The 13,930-nt window shown below is 41.6% G+C and overlaps 1 protein-coding gene across 5 annotated transcripts in view; it reads left to right on the top strand.

Moving 5' to 3' along the window:
- The first annotated feature begins 1,046 nt into the window (after positions 1–1,046).
- Positions 1,047–13,930, top strand: part of NDEL1 (nudE neurodevelopment protein 1 like 1) — a 28,987-nt gene continuing 16,103 nt past the window's right edge. For 3 of the 5 annotated variants that reach the window (XM_063120434.1, XM_063120435.1, XM_063120433.1), the window contains exon 1: positions 11,086–11,183. In XM_063120434.1, the coding sequence (XP_062976504.1) occupies positions 11,098–11,183 (86 nt within the window). In that variant the 5' untranslated portion in view covers positions 11,086–11,097. Of the gene's footprint in view, positions 1,174–5,327; positions 5,583–11,085; positions 11,184–13,930 lie in introns of those variants that run through there. The other 2 variants (XR_010025202.1, XR_010025201.1) reach the window with 2 other exon arrangements.

The raw sequence follows: 13,930 nt of genomic DNA, 5'->3' as shown, positions 1-13,930 counted from the left end.
ATAAATAAAAATAAATAAATATATATCCCAACTTTTGAACAAATATTGGCCTCAAGGCAAAAAAGATTATCACAGACAAAATAAAAGCAGCACATATTTACAGCAGGGAATCTTCAAATCTAAGTGCCGTTAAAAGCCCGTATGAACTAAGGTTTTCTAGTCAACATCTGAAAAACAGAAATGAGGAACCCTGGTGAGGATAGAGTGTGCCACAAGCTGGATGTCATCACTAAGAAGGCTCTTCCTGTTAGCTTCACCTTACCTGTGAAGGAAGGCGGCACTGGGAGAAGGGGCCTGGCTTCCTGGGGAATACCATAGAGCCAGATTACAATCCCCGGAAGGTCAGATTTGGGGATGAGATTCTGCACAGCTGATAAAACGTTTACCTGGCCCTGGAGTAAGTCTAATTGAAATTATGTAATAGATATGCACAGGATTGCACTGCTTGAGTAATTTCCTGCGGGGTAGCAAAGTTAGTTTGTCGCAGGAAAAACGTCTGGTTTTAGGGCGCAATCCTATGCTTTAGACAGAAAAAAGGACTACAATTCCCAGTATCCCTCAGCCAATATGGCTGGCTGAGGAATTCTGGGAGTTGTAGGACATTTTTTCTTTCTAAAAATCCATAGGATTGCGCGGTTAATTGTACCACACACTTTGTAGATTTCATTTCACGAGATGCATTTAAACTAGATGCAGTTACCACGTGCTCTTTGTTGAATGGAGGGGAGATAAAGCGACCCCCATCGCCGGGGTAAGCACAAAGAAGAACTGAATGCACGCTTGGCATAAATTGCAGTTTTCTGGGCTACAGACAACCAGATTTTGAAGTTACACGTCTATCGACCGCAATTGCGTACAGCGAGTCTCGCAAGAGAGGCGCCTTGCACGCGAGATGGGAGGGGGGAAACACACCCATCCGCACACATGGCGGGCGTGGCACAATCTGCATGATCCCACCCCTTCCTCGTGGCCTGTCTTTCAAGGGCGCTGGCCCCGCCCCTCCAAGGGGTTGTCCTCGTCTCGTGGTGGACCTCGCCCTCTCTGTGACGTTTCCTGGACGGGGGGGGGTGCCCGGATGAGGCAGGGTTCGGAGCTGTGTCAGCGACTGAGGCGATGCGGCGGCATTGGCACTGGCAGCAACGGCGGCCGTGACAGACACGCAGCGCTGGACCGGTGAGGAGCGCGAGGAATAAGGGTGGGTCCGGGAATACGTGCGCGCGCGCGCAGGCTTTGGGGAGCGCAAGCGGGGCTGAGGGGCCATCGAAGCCGGGTGTGCCCCCCCCTTATTTCGCACCCCCCCACTACTACCGTTTCCCTCCTTCCCCACAAGCTCGCGCCGATTGGTTACGAACTGACAACGGGGCAGATTCCGACCCTGGTGTCCTCCTATTAGTTGGGAGGGGAGCCATGGCCGGCTGCTGCGACTGGCTGAGGTGGTGCCATTCGTCGCGGAGAGAGCGGGGCGGGGCCGAGCTGCCCTTCCCTGAGGGAGGGAGCCCGTGGTGGAGGAGGAGGGGTGGTGGTGTTGTTGGCCTTCTTTCCCTGTGACCGTTGGGGCGGGTGGGGAGAAGCCTGGGATTCCCCCCCCTCTTCATTTTCCCGCCGTGGGGAGGGGTCCCTGGACTGTTAGTGTCGCCGTCGACAGTGAGCCCCGTCGCCCGCTGTGCTTCCGGCCATCACCTCAGCGTCCTCTCCGGACCTGCCCTGGCTGCCTGCCCTTCGGGCCCTTACGTTACCGTCGGAGGGCTCCATCGGCTTGCCTCGGCCCACTACCGCTTTCCTTCCGTTATCTCCTGACATTACATAGGGCCTGTCCTCAGCCGCCGACACCGGCTCCTCCTGTGCGAGCTCCGTGCCTAGGATGGGGGATCGTATGATCTCTTCTTACGTCTATCTTTAGCGTCTTAAGTCTGTTCAGTTGCCATTTCAGCGTTTGGCCTGTGTCTGCCCACCTGAGGCCCACCCTGTAGCCACTGGCTTATGGTTTTTCTCTATTTCTGGCTGCCTTCTCTAGGTACCTTCTCCACCTGGAGTCCCAACGTAACTAGCCTCTGAATGAGGTCATCAGAACAGCAGTACTGGATCAAATCAAAGGCCCATGTAGATCCTGTTTTTCAGAGTGGTCTACCAGAAGCCTTTGGGAAATCCTAGCAGCAGGGCGATAACACCCTCTTTCTTGTGTTCTCCAGGAACTGGTATTCAGAGGCATATCACCTCTGTTTCTGGAGATAATGTATAGCTATGTTGACTAGTAGCCATTGATAGCATTATCTTCCATGAATTTGTCTAATCCCCTTCTAAAGCCATCGAGGCTGGTGGCCATTACTGCATGTTGTGGTAGCAAACAACCTGCTGTGTGAAGGACTAATTTTTATCTGTTCTGAATGTCCCATCACTCAACTTGATTGGATGACCAAGGGTTCTAGTATTATGCAAGAGAGAAAATTCTCCCTACTCACCAGTCTCCACACCATACATAATCCTACACGTATCCATCATATCCTCCTTACTACTAAGATAAAAATGCCTAAACATTGTAATGGTCCCTCATAGTGGAGTTGCTTCAGCCCCTCAATCATTTTGGCTGCTTTTTTCTGCACCTTTTCCAGCTCTACAACCTTTTGGAGGTGTGACCAGAGCTTTACAAAATATTCCAAGTGTATGCACACCATAGATTTGTATAAAGGGATTACGGTATTGGCAGTTTTATAGCTGCATGCTGGGTCAATGTTTTCATTGAACTATCGTCTACAATGCCAATATTCTTTTTTCGTCAGTTGTCACCAGCTCAGACCCCATCAACATATATATGAAGTTAGGATGTTTTACCCTGCATCATTTTGCACTTACATTGAATTTCATTTGCCTGCAGCTTGGAGAGATCCTTTTGGAGTTCTTTGCTGTCCCTTTTTGTTTAAGTGTGCGTGTGCATTGTGTGAAGAAATACTTTTTGATATCTGCTATATGTAAAATTTTCAGCAGTTTGGCTACGTTCTGGTATTGAACTTTTTTGTGGGAGTGATTTTGATAATCTTTTGTATGGTTTCCATTGTGTAACTTGTCAATGTAAAGAGGGTATTATATCTTCATTCTAGATGTTTGAAGCTCCCACCTCCATTTTCTGCTTTATTTGTGAATGTGGCAGCGAACAGCAAATGTAGCTGGTTCCCATCACGTGCAACTGAACTCAATGCATATTCTTCCTCTGTCACTCTTGCTTGCATCTTCCTCCATTCTCTGAACCCCCCTCCTGTGTCAAATTTTAGATTGCAAACTCCTTGGGGCAGGTGTTTGTATTCTTTACTCGCCTGTAAGGCACCATAAATGTTGGTGCTTAATAAGAATAATAGTTTTATTGGGACAATTCTTCTTTTGCTAATGCTATTTTTAATTTTTGCTGTAGAGAATTCTTTTAGCTGCTAGCCTGTCATATTTGGTAAATGGGAAAGCTTAGGTGTTTTTGCTGTCAAATGGTTGCTAGGTTACACAAATATACTGATGATGTCAGAACACTGAGTTCCCATGAGTCACTGAGAATATTTTCCTATTGCTCAGAGGAGAAAAGTGGCAGGTATGAGAAGAGATGCTGCATGTTCTGCAGGGGAGATATCAGGTTGGTGGAAGATCATTATTTTCACCCCAAGCAGAGAAAAACCAACACCCCACCCCCTAAGGCTTATACAAACCCAAACTACATTTTTTGTCCCAAGGGACTTGTAGCTTTGGGAGATGAACTGGTATCAACCTTTGTTTTTTTTGGGGGGGGGGGGGAAACTGCTGAGTAAAATCTATACTTGCTATTGTTCTCATTTGCACCTTGCATTTTGAGGACTGCTTCCCACGTTGAATTTTTAAACAGTAGATATGTTAATGTGAGTACAGAGGCAATGTCTGGGCGTATAGTGGGTATATTTAATTCTCAAAGTAATGCGAATACAATAATACAGAAACTATGCTGGTCTTTCCAAAGTCATCTGAGATATATATTATTTCTGATAAATAAATAGAAAATTGGTCTTCACAGAGAATTCAGCTCTCTCATAAAGGAGAGGAGGTAGGTAGAAGACTTCAGTTGTACTTTGCAAAGGTGGTGATAGTTTTGATGCAGATGATGATGGTGATGTTTGGTTACCTTTCTGCCTAAATGGTTTGCAGGCCGAAGGCATAAATTCTTGAATCCATCTGATGAAGTAGACTCTGGTCCATGAAAGCTTATGCCGTACTAAATTCGTTAGTCTTTAAGGTGAAACAGGACTCTTTGTTGTTTTGCCCCTGATTCCTATAGTTTCTCCAGAACTTTAAAAGCCAGAGAAGGCCTGAGCCTCCAGTACAGCTTCAGTCAAGAACCCCAAGTGCTTGGAGACAGGATAACCGAGATCTTGGGCCCCATGAATAAGCTAGACACATCCTGCAGATATTACACAAAGGGAAAGATCTGAGTATTTTGCAAAGAGCAATCAGCTACACAACAGTAGCGCCTGCTCTTTCTGTGAGTTAACAGAGGGCTTGGGGGCTGAAAATTAATGTGGGGGAAGGAGCAGTAGACCTGGTCATGGCCCACTATGTTGTCTCCTATCATGAAACATTATCAGGCCTGTCCCTGGGGTGTAGCACGATCTGCTCCCTATTTCTCTAACACTGGGAATGCTCCACTTGGTTTATATTATACTGTCTGTAGCAATGTATGTTATAAAAAGACCTGTTGATCTTTGATCTCAAAATTGCGTTTTTCATGTTCAAAATAGCATTTTGCATGTTTGCTTGAAGTTAAGGAAGTAACTGCTGTTATTTAGGTGCCTTAAGGACAAATTTCCCATTTAATGGAGTTCAGTTACCTTTCTGCTTGCAAGACGAGCATACTTTTCTTCTCAAAATCCTGTTCTTTCAAGATTTTTTTCCTCTTTTCAACGTATCATTTTTCCTGGGGGTGGGGAATCAAATCTTGCAGTCATTGAGATGAAAAATAGATTCCAGCGAAAGAGTTAGACACTCCTTACCTACCTGCCATTTGTTTTATTTAGTAAACATATCCAACTTTTCTTCCATCATAGAACTCAAGGTGTGGTTTATTTATTCTTTATTGCATCTTCCAGTGTCTGCCTCTCTCAGGGTAAAGTTGTATTTAACTTCATGATGGGTGTATTTTGTCTTCAGTGTACAGTTAGGACCAGATTTGGGATAACTTATTTTTAAAAGTGTGAGGCTTTGTAAAAGATACTTTCGGACATTGGAGCTCTGACATTGGAACTCTGCCAGGAGGCTTGCTGCTTGGAAATAATTAGACCAAAAGGGAGGGAGTGGCTGACTCACTTCTGACGTTTGTTATGGGGAGAGTGAGGCTCCACAGTTCTGAGGACATGTGAACACCGGCTAAAGTTGCATCATTTATGAAACGCATGCTTTACTAGCTATGTTTAGACTTATGGCAACAACAAATAAGCTTTTAGATGGAGGAAGAAGTTAATGAAATGAAAGCTTAACTGGATTTAGCTTTGTTTGTACGTCGTTACTTTCCCAAGGAAAGAAGCAGCAGCAAACGGCAACTTGGATATTAGTCTGGAGTATATAATACAGGTCGTTGTGTAAGTACAGAGGTTTTTTCTTTTTGACTTCTTCAATATTTCAGGCTTAGAAAGGTTAACAAGCTGTAGTGGAAAGCACATGGGTTTCTGTGTTAAACTCCTGTATTTGTGTATCCTGTATTGGGATATTTCAAAGTTTGGAATGAATTTTCAGAAAGTGGTTCCTAATTTGAGGTGTAGCCTGATTCCATCTTCTGAAAAGACTCAAGTTGTTTGTCTGTTGTAACATAGATTGAGTTAGATTTCTAGACATTGTTTTAAGGATACATGTATTTTAGTAAACCAGTTGAATGAGAACATGGCCCTGTTCAGAAGACACCTTAAACCACGGCTTTAACCACGGTGAATAAGGCTTTTTTCCTCATTCACTGTGGTTAAAGTCATGGTTTAAGGTGTCTTCTGAATGGAGCCCATATAATTGATCTTGGAGCCTAAATTTCATATCATGATATGCTCTTGAACATAAACTGCCACCTCTTAATTGATAGTAGTTTCACACACCAGTCTTCATGTGTTCTTGAATCAAAGTTTAAGAACTGGAAATAAAAGTGCACTTAAGAGAATTTGCAATACAGGTAGCTTTCTATTTATGACTGACGTACTTGCCAGAAGAATATTAAATCATGTTTTGCTGAGGAAAATGATGGAACACAATTTATTGAATGAATATTATACTTATTTTAGTATCACTTCAGGGATGAACATGATGAGTTCCTTTTATAACTAATCCCATCAGTACTTTTCGCAGCACTTCTTTCCCTGATGCTTGCTGGTGACTTGTTTTTTATTATAAACACAGCATGCTCACTGTGCAGATTCTCTTTACAAGTCTTATATGCCCTCATAACCATGAGTTATGCTACTGTTGTTTCTGTTTGAATAGGTGTGAAAACTAAATCAGGAGTGACTTTGTGGCAGTCTGCAGAGCAGCATCTGATAAACAACGGTTTAAGCAGTGTGTTTCAGGAAGTGCTGACATCCTCCCCCAGCCAGTTGCTGGAAGCATATGATTCATTATTCTGATGTCAGCTAGATCTTATGGTAAAGCTGAAACACACTTTGGAGGAACATCAATCATTGCTTGCTTGCGTAGTTTTCTCTTAAAAGTTCACATATCAGTAGCTGGGTATTTGGAGTACTTCTGTCCCCTAAACCTAATTACTTTAGGGCTGCTTCCTATGTGCAGAAAGTGACTATATAGGTGTGTTTGTGTGTGTGTGATGTGCATGTGGTCAGGAACAAGTCTGAGAGATGCATCCTTAAAGTTTGTCTGGCATTCATTTGTCTCATATGCCTTGATATCTCGCATATTACAAAGAAGGGTGTCAGTCTAATTTTCCACTTGCTTCCCTGGATAAATTGTAAGAATGCAACTAGGAAATAATACTATGGAAATCAATCTTCAGTAATTCAACATCATTTGCAAATTCATAAGCTTCCATGCAGAGTTTAATCTTCTTCCTTGTATTGAAGTAGAGTGATTTTAAATCAAGTTGATTTTAAATCCTGGCGAGAAAAAATCATTTTAACTAGTTAATTTAGATCAGGTTTCCTATTTTGAAGTTCATTTGTTTCCTGAACAAGCATGCCTTCTACCTTGTTGCTATAATAATTAAAACACTGGGTTGTAGCCAATATTAGAATAGTCCCATTGGATTGTAGCTAAATAGATCTATTAAACAATCCAAAAACATAATCCAAAATGACCATGTAGCTTGCATGCACAGAATATTTAGACCTACTTAGAGACTTGGTTGTCTCTAAACATACAAGAATACAAGTCATGATCATTTGCTATAAGGTTATAGTTACAAGCCTATGCGTGCTTATTCGAAATTAACTCCATTTGAACAAAATATAACTTACTTCTGAGTAAACGTGCATAGGGTATTGGAGGGCACCAGCTTGGGTAATGCTATAGTAGTTTTTTCTGCACCCCCCTTTTTTTTTTGGTGTGAAAAGTGAATGATTTTAATATCCTAATTCTGTGGGACTTCAGCTTTTGTTAGACAGGAATACTGAATTGCACTACTGAGTATGTTAGCCTTGGGCACGTTGACATGGGCATATAATGCCAGGAGGAAGGAATCCAGCTAATTTCTGCTAATTGATGTGCAGTTGTCCCAGCTGGCTCCTTGAACCAGCCTTGCTTGCCCTGCTTGGCTGCTTCTCAGCCAATGTTTTCCATGCAGAAAACATACAGACACGGTTTCAGTGCTTGTTTGTGCTTGTTCTTATCCTAAACTAAGTTTCATTGTGTGGTCTTGTTTTATTTAAAAATAAGTAAACAAGTAAATAGAAATGAAAGGCTCAACTACTATATGAGGTAAGAATCCACACTGAACTAGAGGACCCTACAGAGACACAGGTGTGTGTATAAGTATACATACAACCTTATTCATGGGTCATCTTGGCCAACTATTGAAGGGCTTCACGCTGCTCTTTTGAGTTAGAGAGTGGTTATTCTCTCTCCTTTATGTGATTTGTCCTTGGAGGTGCTTTTGTAGGTGCCATAGGGAATTTGTCAGAGGCATAGTCTTTCTTCTGGCTTGCTTTGTTTCTGATCTTTTTATGAAACCCATGAACTCTTGAGAAGGATTAAGTCATTAATAGTTCTTTGACATATGCATTTTATATGAGACATCATGCATCCATTTATTGCAGATGTTAAGTGTCTAAACTAACCCAGATTTTAATTTCTTGATGGCCTGTTGAAAATTGCATCACTGAAGTGTCAATCTTTCATCAAGGGTTCTGATAGTTCTTTAGATACAGTGAGTTATTTTTCCTCCTTAAGATTGGCTTTGCCTTCTCAAGAAACTGAGAAAAGTAAGTCCTCTATGGTGCTTTAAGAGTATCATGTTGCTTTTAATGATTACCCATTGTGTTATATAATATTTGATTCACTGAACAGATTCATTCCATGCAATTGCTGATTGTTGCTATTTGTTTTTCCTGAGTCTTACCAATACCTTAGACGTTAGCATGGTACTTGATAGCATGGTTGGAAATAATGGAAAGAAGGGTAGCACTAGATTCCTTGTGATACTAATATACCTTTTATTAGAATTTAAAAATGTATTGGGTGGGATTAGAACAATGTTGAACTGGCCAGCCCCCTTAGGTGCTGTTCTTTAGAGGCTATGTGATGAAATCTGGAGAGAGCTTGAACAATAGAGCACTTTAATGTAAGTAGCTGTGGTCTGGATTTCTCCTCTTTCAGATTCCATTACCTCAGCAGGAAACCTTGTGAGATGGGGTGAAGCCAACTTGGTCATGGGCAAGAACACTTTAGAGTGACCAAGGTGTTTCACACGCATGATCTCAGTAACCTTTAGAACAATTGTTTAATGTAGGTCAGTATTATTGTTTATCTATTGCAGATTTGAGGCTGTGAACTACCATCTGGTGAATGAACTCATGGCAGAGGCAAATCAGAGAAGATTTAAGTTGGATGCTTTTTGGTCTTTTAGTCACTGCATACTGTAGTTTTCTATTTGGACCTGAGGAAAAAGGCTTGGAGAGACCTCAATATGTCGCTCAATCTTGCATCCTTAATCCACATTTAGATTTTATTTCTGTTTCTTTCCATTAACTGGCCAAACAGCTTCACACACCTTAGAAGTCACTGGCCACATTCTCATTCGGCTTTACAATATGCTAGTCTTGCAGTTGGACAATTTGGTTTTCTGCTCCATAAACAGTTGTTCTGAGGCCTTGGGCTAGCAGGATTATTATATCCAATCCCCATTATAATTGATTCTAGGACTGTAACTAGCAATATTTTTCCAGACCCATTAGATTTGTGGTTGAGGACAAACTTATGGAACATTATTTCAATCATGTCTGGTTGAAGTTTCTCATGTTACTGTTTTAGTCCTTTACTTTTAAACTGTAAATTAAAGCCTTGGAAAATTCAGAGACACTGTGGCATGGAAGTACCCACAAATAGTTCATTCCTGAAACGGTACAGACGTCTTTAAATAGTATTTTGGTACAAACACTGATACTACCACGCTGATAGGGAGGCAGGATCTGCCAAGTCCAAAGATGCCACTTAGTAATTTGATCTGTTCCTTGAGTCACTTCCCATGATTACGTCTGTTTATGTACAAGTGTTCTATGCTCCAGTTCAGGGAGTTTACTTTGGATCAATTGTGTTGGTTATAGGGCCATTGAGCTGGACCATATACATGGGTGGGAGGGGAGAATGACAATATAAAATGATGGCTCAGAATTCATATTCCTTGACTACTCTTCTACATCTTTATTCTTTAAGCTGAGCTAAAATGACACTGTTCTTCAGAGTGGCAGTGCTAGATTTTCATGCTCCCCCTCTTCTTTGTCATTTTTAGTACAGAATCAAGTGCAATAGAGTATTTTGTGTTTCTGCTCTGAATGCTCAGATCAGAAATGTGGGTCACGGAACTGTGGGATGTGCCAATTTTTGTGCCCGAAGGGACAAAAATGACTATTGATGCTTGTCAGAATTCAGCAGTATTCTCTGGCTGACAACATTAGCATTCGTGCAAATTGTGTGGTGGGTGGGTGTGCTAGTTCATAACTGTTCTGTGACAGCCCATGCTGAATCTACTTTATTGCTGACTGTATCTAGCAGCAGACGGAAAGAATACCTCAAAGTTAGAAGAATAAATCAAATGCTAACACTGATTGTCTTTTGATGGGCAGGGGCTTGAGCCTTTCTCTTGAAGGAGGCAAATGGCAATGTTTTAATTGTTTTATTGTTTTTGTAATCTGTCCTGGGAATATGACTGAAGGGCAGTTTAAGAAGGGTAGGGAAAATGCTACTTAAATCCGTGTATCATTGAGAGCTAAACTACGTGTGATGTAAGAGATCTGTGAACAGGATATCCTGTGTTTTTTAAAATGTAAAAATAGCAGCAGAGGTGGGGAAGGTTTGGATCAGGACTCCTGCACAGTGTTCCTGATTTAAATTGCCTCCCACCAGTTGCTATTTTCCTTGTGGGAGGAAACATACAGGTACTATATGCATGGAAGGCACAAGGTTGTGGAAGGCTGTTCTAGGGAGTATTTTTGGAGTTAGCGTTTCTTTTAAAAATGTTTAAAGTGAGATTCAACTTAAAATGCATTTTAAGGTGCAATACTATGCATGCTTAGACAGAAAAAATGTCTTACAACTAACTCCCAGCATTCCCTAGCCAGCATGTCAAAAAAAACATTCCCTCGCCAGTTCTAAAAAAAAGTTGTAGGACCCTTAATGCATCTTTAGAAGACTCTTGAGAACTTAGAGCAAAGATCCTTGGCTTACTTACTGTTTTTCCATTTCCATTAAAATACTCCCGCGTCCCATGTCCACTTCTTTGAGGAAAGGAATAGATGAGGGGTTTATATCTACTTGCCTTATACCTGCTTGTAGCTTTGGGAAGCTTGTAGTTCTGTGGCTTGTCTGGAACCAAGAGTTCATCTCAGAACCATCCTGCTAAACATTGTGGCCTTATGTGTTCTGTCATGATTTTTACAGGAGATCCTGATCATGGACTGTGAAGAAATCCCAGAGTTTTCAAGTCCAGAGGAGGAAACAGCGTACTGGAAGGAGTTGTCTTTGAAGTATAAACAAAGGTATGATTCTTGTAGTTGCTTATTGTAACTTTTAGTTTGATATTCTGATAATGCATTGAAATTGCTTTTTCTGACATATGCAGCAGCAAGAAGCTTGCAATTGGAAGCTACATATCACCAGCATAGCTATGTGCTCTGGGATGCAGGAATAGAATTTATTTGGGGGTGGCCTTGCACTGTTTGAAATCTGTCTTTGCAAACAATGGGGCCCTTTATCATCTCAAGAATGTTGCTGATCGCTGCCCTTGGCAGATTCAGTCTCATGTGTCACACTGTTGGATTAATACTGTGCCCAACTTTGAAGTATCTTTATATTTTTACAGAAATCTAGTTTAAATGCAGGGCTGCCTACTTTTGGTGCATAATTCATAAATTGTAGGAGCTCCTGATTCACTGTAACTTAGCAGTGATTAGGATGCCATTTAAGCCCTGTTCTTTGTACATTGTGTGAGCATGGTCCAGCACATGCATGATCTGAATGAATTCAGTTTGCTGCTTGAATGGTGAGTATGGCTGGTGTAGGGTGAAAGACAAAGACAGCTGGTATGGGTCACTAGAAAGCACACACCCCTTATATCCCAGATAGTAGATTCATTGTCCTTACTGTTGTGTGGCTTTTTCATAGTCTGTTAGCTGCTACTTGTCCAGACCATTGCCATTTTTTAAAAAAAGGAGCAAAGATGTTAACTTAATAAGCAAAGTATGTGTTATGGTTTCTTTTACTGGTTTAATACTTTTCAGAACACATACATAAATATTTACTGAACCCTTTATCCAGGTGCCTCATAAATTGTGAGATTTGAATGCTCTGCTTAAAGCCCAGCCATACCATCTTCTAACTACAGTGATATTTTAAAACCAAATCAGCATTAAATTATCTTCAAAAAATAGCTGGCTGATCATCTTTCAAGATATCGACTGAATGACACTGTCTTAGAATGAAAGAGCTACTTTAGATGTCCAGGATGCAGCTCATGAATATTATTCTTGAATTGCAGTCTCCACTGGCATATCACATACTTTTTTTTAACCTCTCCACAGATTCAAAAGAAGTTTGCCATTCAGCAGAGTCCCCAGGTGCTCTGTGTTTGTGTAGAATGTTAAGGGAGCTAGATAGGCTGCCGTGAGAAGGAGGGGGTAGAGAAGTACACATCCGCTAACCCAGTTGTATGTGGCTAAATCTGGATCCAAGTCACAAAGTACAAATCCAAGAGAACCTGCTTGACAGATTCCAGAGATTATACACAAATATATGACAGCACATATAGCTTGCTCTCCTTTCTCCACCCACTGACACTGAAACCAAGTTTTTGTCAGCCTTCTGAAAAGAAAAGCCAAACTGATTTAGTAGGCCTCTTTAGAATGTGTGTGTGTGTGTGTGAATTTCCCAATGAAGCCTTCTGAGAGAAGACTAGAGAGAAGCCCCTGCTTCTCATTGTCAATCTAGCCTATGACAAATATCTTACTTGGAACAGGGCTCCCTTGGATGACCATTGTACATAAGAGGACTCTCAATGATAGAGGTGTCTCTTAGATAAACTGGACCAAGGATGTTTAGGGCTTTAAAAGTCAAGATCATTGCCTTGGATTGTTCTTGGAAATAAATTGTGAGCTGGTGCGTTTTGTGCCAAAACCCAAATTGTACACCTGATCCTTCGGGAACCCTGTAACCTCATCCAGAAGAGGATTCACTAATTCCAGATCAGCCATGCCTGCCAACACCTTTGATTTTTCTGGATTGCGCTCTATTTATTGAGAGAGGGATTATAGCTCAGTCTGCACAATGTTTTGCATACATAAAGTACTAAAGTTTCCAGACTATCACTGACTCCAGACATCCTTTTAGGGAATGGGGTGTCTCACCTTTGCTGAAAAGGAGAAATAGAGCTGGGGTCATTAGCATATTAATAACACGTCACCTCAGATCTAAAGGCAAGCTTCCCCAGCAATTCCATGTAAATGTTAAAAAGCATAGGGACTAAGGTGGAAACTTGAGGTATTGCATAGAATAAGCCCCATGGAGCAGAGCAGCAGTTCTCTAGTATCACTGAAACATGCCTGACAAGTACAAGCTGGACCATCACAGTGCAGTCCCTTAACTCCTAACCCCAGTTTATTCCCATATCAGCCTACCTATACTTCAGATTATTTGTTGATGCCCATCTCCACATGCCCCTCTCATCTGAGGTAAGGTGAATGTTAACAAGGGAGAAAGCTTTTTCAGATGTGGTGCCGCAGATTTAGAATGCCCAAAGAGGTCTGCCTATATTGTTATCCTTCCGGAACCAGTACAAAAAACATTTTTATTCATCCAGGTGTTTAAAACTTTGTGATCTATTATTAGTATGTTTTAATGTTTGGCCTCCTAAGTTAAAAAATAAATACCTCTAAGGTATTTTCACAGGAGTATACTGTGTTTGATACTGAAAGCAGCTAAGAGAATCAATGAGGTCACATCCTCAATATCTATCTCCTGGCATAGATTACTAGGCAGCTAAGGTGATTTCAGTTACAAAACCGGGTGTTTAGCCAGACTGACAGCCTTGACCAGCTTCCCCAACCAAGTGTTCACCAGACGTTTTAGACTTCAACTCCCTTTTTAATCCAGATGTTTTGGATTTTTACCATTGACCATGCTGTGTGGGGTTGATGGGAGTTATAGTCCAAAACGTTTGGAGGGAAGCCTAGCCTTGATGAACACTGTTTCTAAACAGCTCATTGTTTCTGTTTTGCAGGCAATCTGTTTG

This window comes from Elgaria multicarinata, chromosome 3, assembly GCF_023053635.1.
Source record: "Elgaria multicarinata webbii isolate HBS135686 ecotype San Diego chromosome 3, rElgMul1.1.pri, whole genome shotgun sequence".
NCBI lineage: Eukaryota > Metazoa > Chordata > Lepidosauria > Squamata > Anguidae > Elgaria > Elgaria multicarinata.
This window is presented reverse-complemented; position numbering and strand designations above follow the sequence as displayed.